Here is a 21,285-nt window from a genome sequence, read left to right on the forward strand (position 1 = left end):
TACATAATTTACCATATGGTGCTTCGCTTTTTTATTTTAATACGGGCTGACCTGTGCAATGGTCAAGACATGAGTGTAGCTGTTTATACGTGTAGTCCTCGACTTGCAACGGTTTATTTAATGACCGTTCAAAGTTACAACAGAAAAAAGTGTTCTGCCCCAGCTATGGACCCCAAAGACCGCAGCACACACTAACTCTATACAAAACTTATTTTATTCAAATAACTTAGTCTTTATCATTCAAAGGCTATTAATGAACTGTCTTAATAGCCTACCAGAATTCTAAGATAAGGTAATCATAGTCTTACTAGAGTTGGCAGAAAGTCCAGAAGCAATTTTGCAGACGTGAAGGAGAGTGAACTAAAGTTGTTCTCTACACCTTGTTGCAAGTGGCGTTCCTTCTTAAATAGGCTAAGGGAGTGGCCAATTAGCCACAAGCCTTACTCTCAAGGAGTCCTCCTCCTGAGGAGCCACTCCTGCCTTTTGGCAGGTTTGCGCACCTGTGCATCAAGAAGAGGCTCCTCTTCTTTGTCCTCTTCACTTAAGGGAGCTTCTGGAGGTTCTGAAGGCCCTGGCTGAATCCCTGCCTCTGGCACCGCATCTTCTCCAGCCTCCTCACTGTCCGACTCGAGCGCCAGCTGCACAGGCTGCTGACACAGCACCACACCAGCCTCCTCGTTGTCGGAATCAGCTACAATCTGCACAGGCTGCTGACGGGCCACAACAAAAAGTGATTTATGACCATTTTTCGTACTTATGACCGAAGCAGCATCTCCAGGGTCATGTGATCAAAATTCAGACACTTGGCACTGACTCATATTTATGACAGTTGCTGTGTTCCAGGGATCATGTGCTCCCCTTTGGTAACCTTCTGACAAGCAAAGTCAACGAGGAAGCCAGTTTCACTTAACAACCATGCTGCTAACTTAACAACTACAGTGATTCACTTAACAACTGTGATGAGAAAAGTCATAAAATGGGACAAAACTCACTTAACAAATGTCTCGCTTCGCAACAAAAATTTTGGGCTAAATTGTAGTCATATGTCAAGGACTACCTGTATAGCAAAGTGACATCACTTATGCAAAGGAAGGGTTATCATTTTGTTTTCCAAGAAAGTCCAAGAAGAACTGAAGATGCAAAATTCTGGACAATCTTAAAATAAGAGATAAAGGTAAAGATGTCCCTGTGGGTTTTACTCTTTAGGGGCTGATGTTCATCTCAATTTTTTTTGAGCCCACGCTGTGCAAAGACGTTTCCACGGTCATGTGGCCAGCATGAGATCACGCCACAGCACAGAGCGTATGGCGAAACACAGAACGCTGTTACCTTCCCACTGGAATGGTACCTATTTATCTACTCTCATTTGCATGCTTTCAAACTAATCAAGGAGAGAAGCAACCTAGAACTAAGGAGAAATTTCCTGACAGTTAGAACAATTCAACTTGCCTCCAGAAGTTGTGAATGCTACAACACTGGATGTTTTTAAAAAGAGATTGGACAACCATTTGTCTGAAGTGGTGTAGGATTTCCTGTCTGAGCAGGGGGTTGGACTAGAAGACCTCCAAGGTCCCTTCTAACTCTGTTATTCTAATTCTAACTGCTAGGTGGCAGGAGCTGTGCCAAATAAGGGGAGCTCACTCTGTTATGCGGTAGTAGGACTCAAATCCCTGGAGCGCAGACCTTCTCCAGTATCTTTTAAGCCACTGAGCCACCATGCCTAAAATATAAGGAGAGCATCCAAAAAATATTCTCAATGAGGAGTAGGGATGCTGACTCAGGGTGGAGTGGAAAAAGTGAAACTAATAGAATGAAGGAAAAAGAAAGGAATGAGTTATAAAGCTGTGTCTCATGATTCAGATGAAATCTGCGTGTAAATCGTATCTAATTTCATGCAAGGAAGCAATGCGCTTTCATTATATGCATATTTGCGTCTGTCAAAATAGCCATTAAATTAAGGGTAAAGCATGATTTAATGTACTATCAAAGGAGTTCCATTAATCCCGTGCTTACCCATCTGACATAACTATCTCAACTTGTGCCATTGGCTTCATGGTGCCACTGACATTTTTTAAAATATAATTTGTGCCGGTATGTGAAAACTTGAGGCAATGGAACTAAAAATGCTGATTAAACATGAGATTTATGATATAAATTATCCCTAGATGTCCAGAAGGACATTGAAACAATTGATTTGAGCATTATTTGGAGATTGAAGTCTGAATTTGGTCCATTGTTTTTGAAGTCCATTAACTGGAGGTCTCATTGTATATGGAGTTGATTTTGAAAGGCGTCTGTGGCGAAATCTATCTTTGCATTTTTTGATCTTCCAAAAGAACCTTCTCTTTTTCTTCCTCATTCTTCCAAGCGATGGAGAAGGCCTTATCTACTTCACAAGTTTTTATGTTGCCTCAATCTTGGTGGCTAATAAGATAATTTTTTCGAACTTCTTTTGATGCTGTCTTTGAACTTGCGTAGTATTGCTGGATGAGAGAGAGAATGCAAATACTGTATTTTTTGGAATTTAAGACGCACCTTTCCCCCCCTAAAAGGGGGTGAAAATTTAAGTGCGTCTTATACACCGAATGTAGCCCTGCCCACCCACTGGGCCCCATCCTTTGGCCTCTGCCTCGCAGCAGTTACCTTCTTGCAAGCAAACAGCAAGAAAAAACAGCTTCTTGCAGCTTCAGCACAGCCTAATTAGCACAAGTTAATTGATCGGCCTCCCGACTCTCAGTTGATTTGCTGTAAGCTGTTTTGAGCAGGGCTCTGCTGCTTGCTGCAAAGAGGTAAATTGCTGGAGCAGATTTTTTTTTCCCTTGTGCTAATCAAATTATGCTGAAAACGAAAATGAAAGTAAAGCAGGCTGTTTGCTGCTTGCTGCCACAAGGCAAAATTGCTGGGAGGCAGAGGGAGATTTCTTTTTCTTCCTTTCCTCACCAAAAAAGGTAGGTGCGTGTAATACTCCTAATATGGTAATTGTGCTGTCCCAAAGGTCCTGTTTCAAAAGGCAACTGGACTTTGTTTTTCTGTGAAGATGCTACGCTGCTCACTTAAGAAGCTTCTTCGGTTCTGAAGCATAATCAAATCATACTATCCAATGAAAAGGATAATACTACCGTACATCAAATATATTTTTGGAAGCATCCAACCAAACTATCCCAAAGGTGCATTTCAAAAGGACTATGTTAGTTTTTTTTTCCTTGAAAACATTTCGCTTCTCATCCAAGAAATGAATGGTTGTAAGTCAAGAACTACCTATACTGATCTTATTATACTAAAACTGTTGCATTAGCCACATTATTTATTAATCATATTTCTATGCCGCCCACTCTCCGAGGACTCTGGGCGGCTTACAACAATCAACAGTATACTAAATAGCATATTGCCCCCAACAATCTGGGTCCACATTTTACCCACCTTGGAAGGATGGAAGGCTGAGTCAACCTTGAGCCGGTGAGATTTGATCCGCTGATCTGCTGAATTAGCAGTCAGCTGAAGTAGCTGCAGTACAGCACTCTAACCACTGCGCCACCTCAGCTCCATGTAGCCATGTTGCATTAGCCATGTTCCTCTGTTTCTCTGTGTCATATAATATATGTGGATATGTGCATAATTTTGTATTTATTTATTTATTTATTTTGTCACGTTTATATAGTGTATACTGGAGGTGGTGACCCGTTGAGAGCTGTATGCAACGAAATTTCGTTTTAATGCATGCCAATTAGTGTATATTCAAAGTGAAAGTAAAGTTATTCTAAGTCTAATTCTAAGGCTAAGGCTATTAGCCTTCTCATCAGGGACTGAAAACTGGCAAAACACCTGAAAGTACAGGCAAGACAGTTCTTCATTTTAGTCAGGAGCACAAAGTTCATTTTGAACAGGAGGCCTGCAGGTCTTAACAGAATAAGAGTTGGAAGAGTAGAAGAGGTCTTCTAGTCCAACCCCCTGCTTAGGCAGGAAACCCTACACCCCTTCAGACAAATGGTTATCCAACCTCTTCTTAAAAACTTCCAGTGTTGGAGCATTCACAACTTCTGGAGGCAAGTTGTTCCACTGATTAATTGTCCTCACTGTTGGAAGTTTCTCCTCAATTCCAGGTTGCTTGTCTCCTTGATTAATTTCCATCCATCCCTTCTTCTTAATATTTTATTAGACAAATTCTACTCATTTTAATGAGGGACTAATTTAGCATTTTTAAAAAATTTTGGATGCCAGAAAATGTTCACACAAAAACGATTATTTACATCTGCTTACAATTATTAAGTTGCTGCTGCTTATGAAACAGAAAAGACCATTCATAATCAAACTTATAGGTACAGGGACCGTTCTTTGTTGGAAAAAATAAAGAGAAACCTGAAAAAAGGGGGAAATCTGAAAGAGGTTCATAAGGTGTAGGAAGAAATATCCTTCTGGGTTCAGCTTCAAGTGGGGAAAAAGACACTGGAAACATGGAGACTGCTTGGAAAGATGGTGGACAGGATCACATGGTTTGAGTTCCTGAACAGAAAAGGGGCGAGATACAGCGAGTCCCCGGGTTTTATGCTCTCTCTGGCTTTGAACTTCCTGGGGCCCCGAAAGAGTATCCTGATTGGTTGTCAGACTCCCAGGGGGTGAGGGTCTTAGCTGGCCTTCCCAGGTGCCATGTGGTGAGTTTCTGTTGCTAGAAGGGTCCTATTGTGTTGCAGATGATGGTCCATTGACAAAGATTGAGTTTCTGCCTCTGGCCCATTGACAAAGGGTGGGGGCAGGAAGATGGGAGCTGCTTCGTCTTTAAAACATGCTTCTCCATTTCTCATCCAGGGAAACATAATATTCTGCCTTTTTAATATTTCCTAAAATATTTCATTCTTCTAGGAAAGGGGTGGGTGCTAACTCCCTACAAAGGATAATACAGTACAAGAATGTTTATATTTATAGCTTTGCTTGGAAAGAAGCCCATCATCAAAGCAAGCCCACACCGCACCAGCCTTCCCTCTGTTTCCTTAAGTTTTCTGCTCTGTCTTTCATCAACGCTAAATTGATGATGGGAGGAGCATCCCATTTTATCTTGCTTGACTAGCTGGAAATTTTATAAGCAGGAGAGGTCAGGGTTCTTCTGCTGCCACCGGCTTCAACGGCCCAGGCTTGAATCGCACCCACATGTCTTCTGTAAATCTCCTCGCTTGCATTTTAATCTGTATAATCCTGCAGTTTTCAATCTTAGCCCAAGCTGCTACCAGAATCTACTATATTGGAGCTGTGGAAGAATATTGGGATTATGCACCCACCGGGAAGAATCAGATCACGGGACAAAAGCTCACAGAAGATAAGTAAGTCAAATCCGGATTTCTTGTTGCACGGCAAAGATTTAGTTTTGAAATTATTTCATCCCTTTGGGTAAATTGTGTTTGCCAAACACAGATGCAGCTGTTAGCTTCAAAATTGTTGGCTTTCTATCATTTCAAAAGTGCATCCAGGCAAATTTGACAGCAGCCTTAATATTCATCTTGACATCGTTTTGGTGTGTGTGTGTATGTGTGTTTGTGTGTAAAGAGTATAGAGAAGAGCAACAAATATGATTAAGGGACTGGAGGCTAAAACATATAAAGAACGGTTGCTAGAATTGCGCCAGTGGTGAAATCCAAATTTTTTTACTATCGGTTCTGTGGGGGTGGCTTGGTGGGCATGGTGGGGCTTGGTGGGCGTGGCAGGGGAAGAATACTGCAAAATCTCCATTCCCACCCCACTCCAAGGGAAGGATACTGCAAAATCCCCATTCCTTCCCCGTTCCTGGAAGAAGGATATTGCAAAATCTCCATTCCCACCCCACTCCTGGAAGAAGGATATTGCAAAATCTCCATTCCCACCCACTCCAGGGGAAGGATACTGCAAAATCCCCATTCCTTCCCCGCTCCTGGAAGAAGGATATTGCAAAATATCCATTCCCACCCCACTCTGGGGCCAGCCAGAGGTGGCATTTGCCAGTTCTCCGAACTACTCAAAATTTCCGCTACCGGTTCTCCAGAACCTGTTAGAACCTGCTCGATTTTATCCCTGAATTGCGCATGTCTAGTTTAATGAAAAAAAGGACTAGGGGTGACATGATAGCAGTATTCCAGTGTTTGTGAGGCTGCCCCAAAGAAAAGGGGGGGGGTCAACCTATTTTCCAAAGCACCTGAAAGCAGGGCAAGAAGCAATGGATGGAAACTAGGAGAGAAGCAACCTAAAACTAAGGAGAAATTTCCTGACAGAACAATTAATCAGTGGAACAACTTGCCTCCAGAAGTTGTGAATGCTCTTAACACTGGAAGTTTGAAATTTGAAGGGTGATCATACGATAAATATGAGTCAGTTGTCCGGTGTCTGAATTTTGATCATGTGACCATGGCCAAGCTGCAACAATTGTAAGTGTGAAAAACACTTCAACTGAACTGTTGTAAGTCAAGGACTACCTGTATTTGAACTTTAATCTTTTATAATGATGGAAACCTCATCTGGAAATGGGTTTTCCCACTTTTCGTTGTAGGGACGCAAATATTACCATGACAAGAGGACCTAACAGGATTGGACAAGTCTACAAGAAGGCCATTTTCAGACAGTTCACAGATGATTCCTACTCTCACGAGATTGCCAAACCATCTTGGCTGGGCCTTCTCGGTCCAGTGCTGAAGGCTGAAGTAAAGGACACCTTTATTATTCATTTTAAAAACTTTGCTTCCCGGCCATATTCGGTACATCCACACGGAATCTTCTACAAGAAGGACTCAGAAGGTAAATCAAATAACTTCTTTACTGTCTTCCTGTTTCAGATGTTATTCTCCAATAATACTGTTAGTGTTACTGTTGTGGCCCATATGCGGCCTGTGCAGCTAGTAGCTGATTCAGACAGCGAGGAGGCTGGTGTGATGCTGCGCCAGCAGCCTGTGCAGCTGGCACTCGAGTCAAACAATGAGGAGGCTGGAGAAGATGCGGTGCCAGAGGCGGGGATTCAGCCAGGGCCTTCAGAACCTCCAGAAGCTTCCTTAAGTGAAGAGGACGAAGAGGAGGAGCCTCTCCTAGATGCACGGGTGCGCAGATCTGCCAAAAGGCAGGAGTGGCTCCTCAGGAGGAGGACTCCTTGAGAGTAAGGTTTGTGGCTAATTGGCCACTCCCTTAGCCTATTTAAGGAGGAACACCAACTGAAGCAATTTGCAGGGAACAACTTAGTTCGCATACCTTCGTGTCTTGTCTTGCTTATCTTATCAGCTTCCTGCAAATTGCTTCTGGGCATTCTGCCAATCATAGTAAGCTTTCAGTTATTATTCTTTGAATTCTTGGTGGCTGTTAATGCAGTTAATTAACAGCCATTGTTGTAAAATGCTGTTTTATTTAGTAAACTAAGGTTTGTACAGACTTTGTGTGTGCTGCGTTCTTTGGGTCCGTAGCTGGGGCAGAACAGTGACTCTGGTGGTTGGAACAGTGTGCTGGAATTAGGCCTGAAATGGTCTGGGTTCAAGGCTGTCTTTTACACCTCAGTTAAATTGCTGAGATATATAAAAATATCCTTTGATGTGTTGGGCCGTATTATGGATCAGTCCAATGCACTGATTCACACAATGACTACTCAGGTAATTCCAAGGAGTTCACGAAAAAAACAACAACAGCTATCATTCAGCAAACAGCTCAAAATGAATGATGTTGCAATGTCCAGTGATCATGTGATAATCATTTGTGACCTGCTCTGCCAGCTTCTGGCAAACAAAATCAACAAGAAAACCAGCAAGAGGTCACAAATGGCAAATTATATGGCTGCAGGAATGCAGACTGCACAGGATTCGTCTCACAGCCGCAATTGTGACTGTTGGAACTACTGTTGTAAGTTGATGCAGTCACGTGACATAGTATTTTATAACCGTGTTACTTAGCAACCGCATTCTGGTCCCAATTACCATCGATAAGCAAGGACTAACTGTATTTCAGGAAGTTTTTTTTTCTTCCTTTCACATGTGGGAAGAAATATCCATCTGGTTCAGTTCTAAGCTGGGAGAAAGACACTGGAAACATGGAGGCTGATTGAAAAGAAGGTTTAATGATGAACAGAACCACCAAGCACATGGTTCTCGTGCAGCTGACCAAATGGAGTTTTTTTACCTTCTCTTGGGCTTTGCACTTGAGCTTCCTGTTCCTGTGCAAGAACATATATTCTATTGGCTGTTGTCAGACTCCCAGTGGGGCAAATAGGGGTTATGTAGATGTCATAGCTGGTTCTATAGGCAAAGTACAAATCCTAGGAGTTTGTCTGAGCTCCAAGGTTTGGTTGAAGTTTGGATTGCTCCGAGATGATGAAATATCCTTAGGAGACTGTGCAATGTAGTGAGCTCTGTGTCTTCTGCTAAATGGTAGTGGGTTAACCCTATTATGCCCTGAAGGCTCATGTCCTGTTCTTAATTCCATCATCCTGAAGCTGAAGGTCTTTTGTTTTGTAGATAGGCTGGCCCAGTCTTTCTTAATGGGCACAAAATATCTGCGGGGGTGGGGGGAGGCTATTAAGAGTGAGTTTGCTTTCTGCCTCCAAAAAAAACATGTTTCTCCATTTCTCATCCAGGGAAGTATAATATTTTGCCTTTTTTAATGCTCCTCAAAATATTTCATTCTTCTCTCTTTTTTAAATGGCATAAGAATCCAGGAGCCCCTTTGAATTTTGGAAACAGGAAGAAAAAATGCAGTGACAGGGTTAAAAGAAAATATTATGGATTCAGTCTTCTTTCCTTCACTGTTTCAGGGGCTCTTTATCCGGATGGAACAAGCGGAAAAAGCAAAGAAGATGACTTTGTTCTCCCTGGGACCAATTACACATACACGTGGCCCATTACGGATGATTTTGCACCTACTCCAGCTGATCCATCATGCCTGACCTGGATTTACCATTCACACATTAACAGCCCAAAAGATATCAGCAGTGGGTTAATTGGACCTTTGCTGGTTTGTAAGAAAGGTATGGAATTTAGAATATAGTAGTTGGTAATGCAGAATTGGTTACTGAGGTTCTAAACAGCTTAGTATCAAAATGTGCCAATGAAGACTCAATCATCCAGGCCAAAAAGTATTTAAAAAGCTTAAATCATGGCAACTGGACCAAAGATTGTCCTAGTATCAAAATACCCGGCATTGTTCTAACCGTCCTAGCAATACATCCATCCTGTTAGAACAGTTCATCAATGGAATGGCTTGCCTTCAAAAGTTGTGGGTGGTTTTTAAGAAGAGATTGGACAACCATTTGTCTGAAATGGTATAGGGCAGGGGTGTCAAACTCAATTTCATTGAGGGCCGCATCAGGGTTGTGTTTGACCTCAGGGGGCCCGGGGGACATGGCCAGGGTGGGCATGGCGAGCTTGACATCACTTGTGTTGAGGGTGCTGTGGCGGCCCAAGTGCTCTGCCAGAGAAAACAGAGCTCAGGAAGGCCATGCACGGCTCTCCTGAACTCCGTTTTCACTGGCAGAGAGTTGCAGGAGGCTGTGGCAGCTGAAAATGGAGCTCGGGTGGGCCATGCGCACTGGCAGAGGCCGCACTGGCAGAGGCACTGTGGGCTGGTCCTTCGCTGTTTCCAGGGCAGTCTGGAAACAGATCTAAGGGCCAGATTTAAGAACCCCATAGGCCGGATCCAGTCTGTGGACCTTGAGTTTGACACCTCTAGTATAAGGTCTCTGCTTGTACAATGGGTTGGACCAGAAGTCCTCAAGGTCCTTTCCAACTGTGTTATTCTGTTATTCTGATCTCTCAGCAGCTTTTGATGCTGTCCACCACAGTATCCTTGTCAACTGGCTCCATGGATTAGAGTCTGGGGGTTGTTGTGGAATTAAAGGCTGGATCTCCAGGAGGAGGGCCTGCATTCCAGATGAGCAAAGTTTAGATAGTTTGAAAAGAAGACGAAGAACGTCAAGACACCTCCTTCATAGAAGTCCTCAGAATATATCTTTAACGATGCAAGTACCGTAATTTGTTTTTTATTTATGGGTGAGGAACACTAAAGAAAACGGCTTAGAAGGTACTCAATGTGCCTTTACTGGTTTTGGAAAGCTGATATAAATCTTGCCAAACTAAAGCAAACTATTTGCCTTCTTAAAAAAATACTCTGAGAATTTCTCAGGAGGAGGTGTCTTAGCTCCCTTGCTCCCATCAACCTATCTAAGAGGTGCACCGAGGTGGCGCAGTGGTTAGAATGCTGTACTGCAGCTACTTCAGCTGACTGCTAGTTCAGCAGATCAACAGATCAAATCTCACCGGCTCAAGGTTGACTCAGCCTTCCATCCATCTGAGGTGGGTAAAATGAGGACCCAGATTGTTGGAGACAATATGCTATTTAATATACTGTCTTCGTTGTAAGCCTCCCAGAGTCCTTGGAGAGTGGGCAGCATAGAAATACGAATAATAAATAAATAATTAAATAAATATCTCTTCCTCTTCTGGAATGTAGCCCTTCCCTCCTCTGAATCTGGATCAGAGGTGTTATTTAGCTGGTTCAGACTGGTTCGGACGAATCGGTAGCGGAAATCTATGCCGCCTATTTAAGTATGTTTTTGAGGCCGGGTGCATGCATGGAAGGCATGCATGCAAGCAAAGCACATGTGTGGAAGGCTGGGCGCATACCTGGAAGGCATGCATACATGCGAAGCAAGCATCTGCGTGGGGCAAACTGGTGGTAAGAAAATGTGAAACCCACCGCTGAACTAGATTACATTCTACGACAGGGGAACTGTTTTATGGTGCTTCTCTTTCCTTGCTCCAGAACTGCTCCTAGTTGGTGTTGGCAGGCAGGGAGAGATTATTCAGAGCCCTCCTTTGTGAGTTGCCACAGGGTTCTGTTCTCTCCCCTCTTTTTAGACATCTACTTGAAACTGCTAGTAAGGTCATCTGCCATTTTGAGGCATGGTATCATGAGTGTATTGATGATACACCTATGATTCCTAATTGTATTGTTGGAAGAAATATCCATCTCGTTCAGTTCCAAGCGGGGATGAAGACACTGGAAACATGGAGGCTGATTGAAAAGATAGTTTAATGGAGCAGAACCATCAAGCACATGGTCCTGGTGCAGTTGAACACATGGAGTGAAGAGCGAGGGTTATTTATACCCTCTCTTGGGACTTGCCCTTGAGCTTCCTGTTCCTGTGGCAAGGGCATGCATTCTATTGGTTGCTCTCAGACTCCCATGGGGTCTGGAGGCTGTGTAGATTTTGATGGAGAGGAACCATATCTGGCTCAGTCCTACCAAGACCGAGTGGCAGGAGGGAAATTCAGCTGGCTCTATCCACTTCGTGCAAGCCGGTAGCGCTAGCAGCAGGTGGATCGGTGAGCTGGTAGCACTGGCGGTGGGAAGCTCTGCCCCCCCCCAAAACCAGGACATCGTCACATCCTGGTTTTGGCCATCTGTGCATGCGCAGAAGGCTTTGCACATGCACAGATGATGGCGTGCACGTGTGAAGCCAGTGCATACGCTGATGACGGCGCGCATACATGACTCAGGGCGGTGTACAGCCTATTTAAAAACACAAGACAAAACAACGATTAAAAATTTAAAATGATTAAATAGATTTGGCTCAATTTAAAACCCCAGAAATTTAAAATACCCCAATTTAAAATTATTATGTTGATAGCCCGGCTGGTTTGATGGTTCTATTGATGGTTCTTCAGTACATTATTTTTAACTTGGGGTTGGTTTCAAAGTAAAAATTTTCGCAGATTTGAACATGTTCCAAAGGGTCTTTTCAATTTCTTTTTAAAGGTTTTTTAGACAACACTTCAGCTTCACTGGCAGACAACTTCAAAGGTTTTGCCCTAATGTTCAGCAACATAGATGAAAATTTCAGCTGGTACCTGGATGAGAACATAAATACTTTTTGCTTAGATCCTAGTATAGTCGATAAACAGGATGAAGATTTTCAGCTCAGCAATATAATGCTATGTAAGTTGTTGCCATAACTGTTGCCATTGTAAGATGTTTTTACAGCCATGACTAGTGTGGAGTGTGATATCCAGCTGTTGCATCTTTTCTTAAGTAAAAACTTGAAATGGTAAGTTACATTTCAGCAATATTATTAGGGCCTTATGCTTAGATTGCTTGCAGACGGAAACTCTGAAAACAGAGTTTACAAGGTTAAGTATCTTTCATTTGAAGTTGTGCTTCACACTTGAATCAAGTCCCTTCTGGCCCTATGATTCTATGTTCTGTATTCAAATGGTGACATTTCAGCATCTTCTCTGGAAAAGAGAGATTATGTAATCTAGAAGAGGAGAGTGGATTTCAAGCCGATGAGATTCCTTTTTATTTTATTAAGACCTCTGTGTTCATCAGCTGGAGCTTCGTGTAATGTCATGCAAACAGACAAGTGTGCACAAAGGAACTAAGATGTAAAGCAGAAGACAACAGAAAACAACCTGAAAGATGGCAGGACAGTTTCAGAACTAAAGAGAAATTTGAAGTCTGATTAGGTTCCGTTAATTCAATAACCAGTAAATATGGGCAGGATCAGTTTATGGCCTTAGAATTTTGTTTTGATCAGCCACAAATAAACAGTGGGAATAGCATTTTAGTCTGGAATTCCCTGTTACTCTCCTAAGAATGTGATGGTGCAGAAAGGTGGAATAAAAGAGTTGAAATGGACTTTAGAAGTTCTCTAGTCCAGTCTAACTGCAAGGACATTTCTCTTTATTTCTAGGTTGGTTCTCTCCCTGATTAGCTTCCATCCGCTGCTTCTTGTCCTGCCTTCTGGTGCTTTGAGAATAGGCTGACCCCTCTTCTTTTTAGCAGCCCCTCAAATATTGGAAACACTGCTATCGTATCACCCCAGTCCTTCTTTTCATTAGGCTTTTCAGTAGACAGTACCCAATACCCAATTCCTACAACCGTTCTTCATATGCTTTAGCCTCCAATCATTTAATCCTCTTTGTTGCGCTTCTCTGCACTCTTTCTAAAGCAGGCATGTCAAATTCGATTTCATTGAGGGCCACATCTGGTTTGTGTTTGACCTGGGGGGGCATGGGGGCATGGCCAGGATGGATGTGGCCGGGATGGGCATGGCCAACTCAATGTCACTCGCGTTGGGGGCACACATGGTGGCCTGTGCAGTGCTGGGGGAATCTGTTTTCGGCTGCCATGGCCTCCTACAGCACGGCACCAGGTTGTAGATCAGCACCTAGTCGGCCTGGGCTGGGCTAAGGCAATGTGGGCCGGTCTTTTGCTGTTTCCAGGGTGGCCCCACAGGCCAGATCTAAGCAGCCTGAGGGCCGAATCCAGCCCACGGGCCTTGAGTTTGACACCCCTGTTCTAGAATCTCAACATCTTTTTTATATCATAGCGACCAAAACTGAGTGCAATATTCCAAGTGTGATCTTAACAAAGCATTATAAAGTGGTAGTAACACTTCACATAATCTTGATTCTATTCCTCTGTTAATGCAGCCTAGGACTGCATTACCTTTCTTGGTAGCTGCAGCACACTGCTGGCTCGTAGTTAAGTGGTTGTTCACTAGGACTCCTAGCTCCTTCTAACAGTTTTTGCTGTTGAGCCAGGTACCACTTACTGATGAAATAATACAGCAATACTATAGAATTCAAGATAAATAGCTGTCTAGTCTCTGATTAGCTACCGTATTTTTCGGAGTATAAGATGCTCTGGACTATAAGACGCATCTACCTTTCTTGGGGAGGAAAACAAGAAAAAAAATTCTCCCTCTGCCTCCCAGCAATTAGCTTCCTTGCAGCAAACAGCAAACAGCCTGCTTTAGTTTCATTTTCGTTTTCAGCACAACCTGATTAGCACAAGGAAAAAAAAAAATCTGCCTCCCAGCAATTTGCCTCCTTGTAGCAAACAGCAGCAATAGGCAATGGCAACCCCTGCAGCCTGAAACAGCTGAGAGTCAGGAGGCCGATCCAACCGACAATCAACTGCTTGTGCTAATCAGGCTGTGCTGAAGCTGAAACGGGCTGTTTGCTGCAAGGAGGTAAAATGCTGGGAAGCAGAGGCCAAAGGGTGGGGCCAGTGGCGGGGCTACATTCAGTGTATAAGACGCACTGAAATTTTCACCCTCTTTTGGTGGTGGTGGTGGAAAGTATGTCTTATACTCCGAAAAATACGGTAATTCAGAAGAAACCACATTAGTGGCAATCTGTTTCCCGGTGGACTTTGGCATTTGAGATATTTAACCTAACATTGCAAAATGCTGTTGTTATTTTTTTTTAAACACCAATTGCTAGGAACATATTCTCAGGATATGATATTTGTTGGTTTGGAAAGCAAATGCTTTGTTGCATTCCCATTTCTCCTAATGTTCGCTGGTTTTTCTTTGTGTTATTACATTTATAGCAATTAATGGATATATGTATGGAAACATCCCTGGCTTGGAAATGTGTGCTGGCGATTCGGTGTCCTGGTACTTGATTGGAATGGGGAACGAGTTGGACGTTCACTCTGTGCACTTCTTGGATCACACCCTGATTAACAGAGGATATAGGACAGATGTCATTAGCCTTTTTCCAGCCACCTTCATCACAGCAGGAATGGTTGCACAGAACGTTGGGAAATGGCTTGTGAACTGTGCAGTCGATTTTCACATGCCAGGTAAACAATTCAACAAGCAGCAGCATGCTAGATATCCAGAAACATGTGCCATGTTCTAAGGCAGGGTGGAAACTTCTCAGTCAGATCTGACCCAGAATTTGGATTTTAGAAGATTTTAAATCCTTAGCAGACCTGAATCTAACCAGGTTCTAATCCAGTCTTTCTAAACCATGGCTACTTTAAGTTGTGTGGATTTTCATTTAGCTGGGGAATTCTGGGAGTTGAAGTCCATGTGTTCTAAAGTTTCCGAGATTGACAAACACTGTTCTGTACCCTAATCTAACCTCTGTTACTAAATATACGTTGTCCTTGATTTACAATCATAGGTAAAGGTAAAGGTTCCCCTCTCACATATGTGCTAGTCGTTCCCAACTCTAGGGGGTGGTGCTCATCTCCGTTTCAAAGCCGAAGAGCCAGTGCTGTCCAAAGACATCTCCATGGTCATGTGGCCGGCATGACTAAAGGCCAAAGACGCATGGAACGCTGGTCCCTTCCCACCAAAGGTGGTCCCTATTTTTCTACTTGCCTTTTTTATGTGCTTTCGAACCGCTAGGTTGGCAGAAGCTGGGACAAGTAACGAGAGCTCACCCCGTTATGTGGCACTGGGGATTCGAACCGCTGAACTGCCGACTTTTCGGTCGACAAGATCAGTGTCTTAGCCACTGAGCCACCGCGTATCATAAGCCCAAAATTTCAGTTGCTAAGCAAGAATTTGTTACGTGAGTTTTGTTCCATTTTAGGATCTTTCTTGCCACAGTTGTTAGGTAAATCAATGCAGTGGTTAAATTAGCAACAGAGTTATTAAGTGAATTTGATTTCCCCATTGACTTTGCTTGTCAGAAGGCAGCAAAAGGTGATTTCATGATCCTGGGACACTGCAATTGTCATAAATTCAGGAAGTCCTCGACGTATGACCACAATTGACCCCAAATTTCTGTTGTGAAGTGAGACATTTGTTAAGTGAGTCATTGCAGTTGATAAATTAGAAACCCAGTTGTTAAGTGAATCTGGTTTCCCCATTGACTTTGCTTGTCAGAAGGTTGCAAAAGGGGATCTTATTACCCTGGTAGAAACAGCAATGGTCATAAGTATGAACCAGTTGCCAAGCATCTGAATTTCGATCATGTGATCATGGGGATGCTACAAAGGTTGTAACTGTGAAAAATGGTCTAAAGTCACTTTTCAGTGACATAACTTCGAAAGGTCACTAAATAAATAGTTGTAAGTTTAGGATGGGTGTCAGCAACCTGCGGCTCCGGAGCCTCATGCGGCTCTTTGGGCCCTCTGCTGTGACTCCCTGTCAGGTGATCCCACCACAGGCTGGCTCCTCGCCCTCCCCTCCTCGCCTGGCCTGAGAAGGTAAGGGCAATGGCGGGGGATGGAGAACCAGCCTGGGCAGAGACAGAGAGATACAGAGAGAGTGGGAGAGAGAGAGACATAGAAAGATACAGAGAGAGAGGGGAAGAGAGTGGGGAAGGAGGGAGGGAGGGAGAGAAAGAGAGAGAAATGTCAAAAGGGTTTTGTGGTTCCCAGTGTTTTTTAACAACCGGTTCTCTGTCCTGATGACCGGCTGGGTAGGCATGGCTAGGGGGTGTCATGTGACTGGTGGAAGTGAGTGACGTTGAATTGGCCACGCCCACTCAAGTTTTGTGGCTCCCGGTGTTTTCTTTTCTGTGGGAAACGGGTCCAAATGGCTCTTTGAGTGTTTAAAGTTGCAGACCCCCTGGTCTAGGACTACTTGTAAGTCTGAATCATATATAAATGAGTTTGGGTTATTCCATAAAGAATTTTGGGGGCCACTTGTTATTTGTACTAAGAAGATACTGGAGACAAAACCAATTTAAAAAGTTGTGTATTGTTGCTTTTTGAGAGGAAAAAAATCCTTGTCATGGTTTCATGGGAGAGCCTTGAATTCTACTGGTGATGTACTTCTTAATGTAGCTCCTCAGGCAAGGATAACGGGAGAAGAATTGGTGGAAAACTAATTTGGTTTTTTCCAAAAGATTGGAAAACCAATCTTTTGGGTAGATGGGGAAAGAACCAATTTTGATACTGCAGGACCAGAGATGGGTTTCAGCAGGTTCTGACCAGTTCTGGAGAACCGGTAGAGGAAATTTTGAGTAGTTCGGAGAACCGGTAGTAAAAATTCTGACTGGCCCCGCCCCCATCTATTCTCTGCCTCCCAAGTCCCAGCTGATTGGGAGGAAATGGGGCTTTTGCAGTATCCTTCCCCTGGAGTGGGGTGGGAATGGAGATTTTACAGTATCTTTACCCGCCATGCCCACCAAGCCATGCCACACCTACCAAGCCACACCCACAGAACAGTAGTAAAAAAATTTGAAACTCACCACTGTCCAGGACATACAGGTTAGTCCTTGACGTACGACCACAATTGAGCCCAACATTTCTGTTGCCAAGTGAGACGCTTGTTAAGTGAGTTTTACTCCATTTTACGACCTTCCTTGCCACCGTTGTTAAGTGAATCACTGTAGATGTTAAAGAAGGAACACGGTTGTTAAATGAATCTCGCTTCCCCATTGACTTTGCTTGTCAGAAGGTCCCCAGGACACTGTAACCATTCATACAGTAAATGTCAGTTCATTTACAAATGGGTTTGGAGTGACCCAGGAGCGTAACTGATATCAGTGACCATGTGCCCTGAATGGACTATGATAAGCATCTTGGATAAAGACATCTTTTGTGGGATGAAACCAAAAGCGATTAAATGCTTCTCATGCTTCTTTTCCGCACTGCAGCTGGTATGTCAGGATTATATAACATCAAGTCTTGTGGTCAAAGCATCCCTCCGTCCTGGAGTGGTCATAAAAGGAAATATTTTATTGCCGCTGAAAGAATTCTGTGGGATTACGGACCCGGTGGTATTAATACATTCACTGGACAACCTTTAAATGCCACTGACAGGTCAGCTTCATACGTTGTTTTTATTGTGTGAATTTATTCAACCCCAAACCTTTTTCCTTCCTCTTCTACTAATGTGTTTCCCCCAACCCCGTCTCATTAACAAAAGTTGCAAACCATTTTATAAGAACACGGAACTTTTAAATGAACTTGTTGGTCCTTCATAATTGTGTTGGCAGAACACAGGTAGCTAACAAGCTGTATTTTCATAATGGGAGCTCTTTTTTTAAAAAAAAGGTTTTTTTATTTTTTACACAAACACACATACAAACATACAATGTATTTTTTCTGAACAGAGTATTGGCCGATTCACAAATTTAAACATCTACCTGAGGTAGATGACTCAGGTTGCCCTACTATATATCCCAGCATTACAAATCCACAGGGAGCGTTGTAACTGGCATTCGCACTTCATGTTTTCACAGTGACTCAGCTCCTTACTTCAGGCAAGGAGACGATCGAATTGGAGGGCGCTACTGGAAAGTCCAATATGTGGCCTACACCGACGGTAGCTTTAGCAGAAGAAAGAAGCGACCTGCATCTGAAGCCCATCTTGGCATACTTGGTATGAGATGGGGAAAACTGTGGTCGGGTTTTTTTTCGTGGCACTGGATTCAGACACGTCATTCTGATGATGGCACCTATTAAGAGCAGTTCTAAACCCAGGCAAGCTGTAATGAAACCCTAGCCCCGTAATCAGTGGTGAAATCCAAACTTTTTTACTACCGGTTCTGTGGGCGTGGCTTGGTGGGCATGGCAGGGGAAAGATACTGCAAAATCTCCATTTCCACCCCACACCAGGGGAAGGATACTGCAAAATCCCCATTCCCTCCCTACTCCTGGGGGAAGGATATTGTACCATCTCCATTCCCACTCTACTCCTGGGGGAAGGATATTGTACAGTCCCCATTCCCACCCCACTCTGGGGCCAGCCAGAGGTGGTATTTGCCGGTTCTCCAAACTACTCAAAATTTCCGCTACCGGTTCTCTGAACTGGTCAAAATTTCTGCTACCGGTTCTCCAGAACCTGCTGGATTTCACCCCTGCCTGTGATGGCGAACCTATGGCATGCATGCTCTTCTGCTTTTCTGGTTTCTGGCACACACAGCTGGTCTTCGCTGGTGCTGGAACGCCGGAGCACCAGAGCGCTGGAAAATGGCCTGAAAATGGTCAAAAACCAGGCTGTTTTTTGGGCCGTTTCCAGCCCATTTTCAGGCTGTTTTCCAGGCCTTTTCAGGTTGTTTTCAGGCTGTTTTTCAGGCCGTTTTTGGCCCAAAATGGCCCAGAAAACAGCCCGGAAAATGGCTTGAAAACGGCCCCAAAACAGCCCAAAACAACCTGAAAACAGCCCAAAAAACAGTCTGAAAATGGCCCAAAAACCAGCCAAAACCAGCCAAAAAACAGGCATACATGCGCCAGCCAGCTGGTCTTTGGGTTTCCGGTGCTCCAGTTTATTACTGCATATTACATATTACTGCAGATGTGGGCTTCCTAATACCATTGTGTCGTTAAGATGTAGTTTTCTCTGTGCTAGGAACTTTAAACCGTAGAAAATCCCAGCTATTGCTTAACGCATTGTAAGCCGCCCTGAGTCTCCGGAGAAGGGCAGCATATAAATCAAATAATAAAAAAAAAATCCCATCTCAGTTTTGTGAATGAAAACTAAACTAGGGAAGAAGAAGAAGAAGAAGAAGAAGAGGAAGAAGAAGAGGAAGAGGAAGAGGAAGAAGAAGAAGAAGAAGAAGAAGAAGAAGAAGAAGAAGAAGAAGAAGAAGAAGAAGAAGAAGAAGAAGAAGAAGAAGTGGAGGAGGAGGAGGAGAGGAAGGAGGAGGAGAAGGAGAAGGAGAAGAAGTAGAGGAGGAGGAGAATGAGAAGAAGAGGAGGAGGAAGAGAAAAAAGAGAAGAAGAGGAGGAGGAGGAGGAGGAGAGGAAGAGAAAGAGAAGAAGAAGAGGAGGAGGGGAGGAGGAGAAAAAGAAAAGAGGAGGAGGAGGAGGAGTAGGAAGGAGGAGGAGAAGGAGAAGTAGAGGAGGAAGAGAAATAGAAGAAGAGGAGGAGGAGAGGAGAAAGAGAAGAGGAGGAGGAGGAGGAGGAGGAAAAAGAAGAAGAAGAGGAAGAGGAAGAGGAAGAGGATGGGAAGGAGGAGGAGAAGAAGAGGAGGAGAAAGAGAAGAAGAAGAGGAGGAGGGGAAGAGGAGAAAGAGAAAAGAAGAAGAAGAGGAGGAGGAGGAAGAGGAGGAAACCTTGAGTTTCTTTCTTAAACTTTCCCATTTTTCTGGCTAAATTCATGCTGTACTTCAAGGCCAACAGTTCTACATTCCTTTACACATGTCCAATGAGCACTTTTCCCAGAGACCAGTTCCTTAATGCAACAGTGAAAGATTCAGTTCCTTTGCTGGTTTTGTGGCTAAGCAAAAGTTTGAAATTACCATCCTCAGGCAGTCAATTTTGTCTCCCAGCTCCAACCTTCCGTCTGATCTGAGAAGAAGGAGAAGCAGCTTTGCTTCTCATCCTAGAAACTTTTCTCGTCCTCCTCCTCCTCCTCCTATTTTAGCTGTAGCCTAGCCAAATGAGTTCCACGCAGTGCCCAAAATTAACCATTGAGATATTGTGCTTCATCAGCAGAGAGAGGGAGAGACTCCCAACGGTGAGAATGCAATTTGATTACACGGAGAAAGGGAGCTTCTAAAGTGATTTCTTAGAAAAGATTGTAGTTAGTGAGTGTGAGAGTCACAAGGATGAATGGGTGGAGGCTGAAGGAAGTAAGGATATTTTCCGGTGCAGAGATATAAGATGATGCTTTCAACCAATCCTTTTTAAACAATTCATTCATTCACATCTAATTTCAAGGCCCAGTTATCAAAGCTGAAGTTGGTGATACCATCTTGGTGACTTTTCTCAATAGAGGAGACAAAAACCATAGCATGGTGCCCCATGGCGTAGCTTTCGATAAGTCATCGGAAGGATTCCCTTATGCTGATGGTAAGTGTGAGTCTAAGTTCTTCATCTTCATCATCTTTTAACGACTCCATAATCCCTTGCGGGTGGAGTCTTGGCAACTGGATGGAGCTAATGGAGCTAACAGAGTGTTTTTCATGGCCAGATGCCCTTCCTGTCACCAATGCAGAGTTTTGTTCAGCAGATATATTCTCAGTGTGCCCAGAGAGAGAAATATCTGCCTCTACCTAGGATTGAACTCACAGCCTCCTGATTGTGAGGCGAGAGCTCCACCTCTAGGCCACCACACACCCACATCCCCACCCCAAGTGATTCTATGTTACTTTTGTGTATTTTGTTCTTTACCCAGGAGGTTAACAGAATACATAGAACAGGCACCAATGAATGACAGGTAGTTCTCGATTTACAACAGTTCATTTAGTGACCATTCGAAGTTACAACGGTACTGAAAAAAGTAACATGAACTTTTTTCACACTTATGACATGCAGAATCCCCATAGTCACATAATCAAAATTCAGACGTTTGACATCTGATTCATATTTATGACAGTTGCAGTATCCCAGGGGCCATGTGTTTCCTTTTGCGACCTTCTGCCAAGCAAAGTCAATGGGGAAGCCAGATTCACTTAACAACCATGTTACTAACTTGACAACTGCAGGGATTCATTTACAATTCTGGCAAGAAAGGTCGTTAAATGGGGCAAAAGTCACTTAACAAATGTCTGACTTAATAATTGAAATTTTGGCCTCAATTGTGGTCGTAAGTCGAGGACTACCTGTACTTGAAATGATTTTTTTTACTGTTTTGAATGGCAAACATCAGCACTGCAT

General features: G+C 43.5%; 1 protein-coding gene across 1 annotated transcript in view; it reads left to right on the plus strand.

The window, feature by feature from the left end:
• Positions 1-4,940: 4,940 nt before the first annotated feature.
• Positions 4,941-21,285, plus strand: part of HEPHL1 (hephaestin like 1) — a 50,100-nt gene continuing 33,755 nt past the window's right edge. Inside the window, exons 1-8 of the mRNA XM_060686167.2 lie at positions 4,941-5,312; positions 6,509-6,753; positions 8,744-8,956; positions 11,746-11,925; positions 14,326-14,580; positions 17,337-17,502; positions 17,925-18,064; positions 20,347-20,478. Coding sequence (XP_060542150.2) covers positions 5,143-5,312; positions 6,509-6,753; positions 8,744-8,956; positions 11,746-11,925; positions 14,326-14,580; positions 17,337-17,502; positions 17,925-18,064; positions 20,347-20,478 — 1,501 coding nt within the window. The 5' untranslated portion in view covers positions 4,941-5,142. The remainder of the gene's footprint in view (positions 5,313-6,508; positions 6,754-8,743; positions 8,957-11,745; positions 11,926-14,325; positions 14,581-17,336; positions 17,503-17,924; positions 18,065-20,346; positions 20,479-21,285) is intronic.

The sequence above is a fragment of the Pantherophis guttatus genome, chromosome 5 (assembly GCF_059756535.1).
Source record: "Pantherophis guttatus breed Tessera chromosome 5, ASM5975653v1, whole genome shotgun sequence".
NCBI classification, from domain to species: Eukaryota; Metazoa; Chordata; class Lepidosauria; order Squamata; family Colubridae; genus Pantherophis; species Pantherophis guttatus.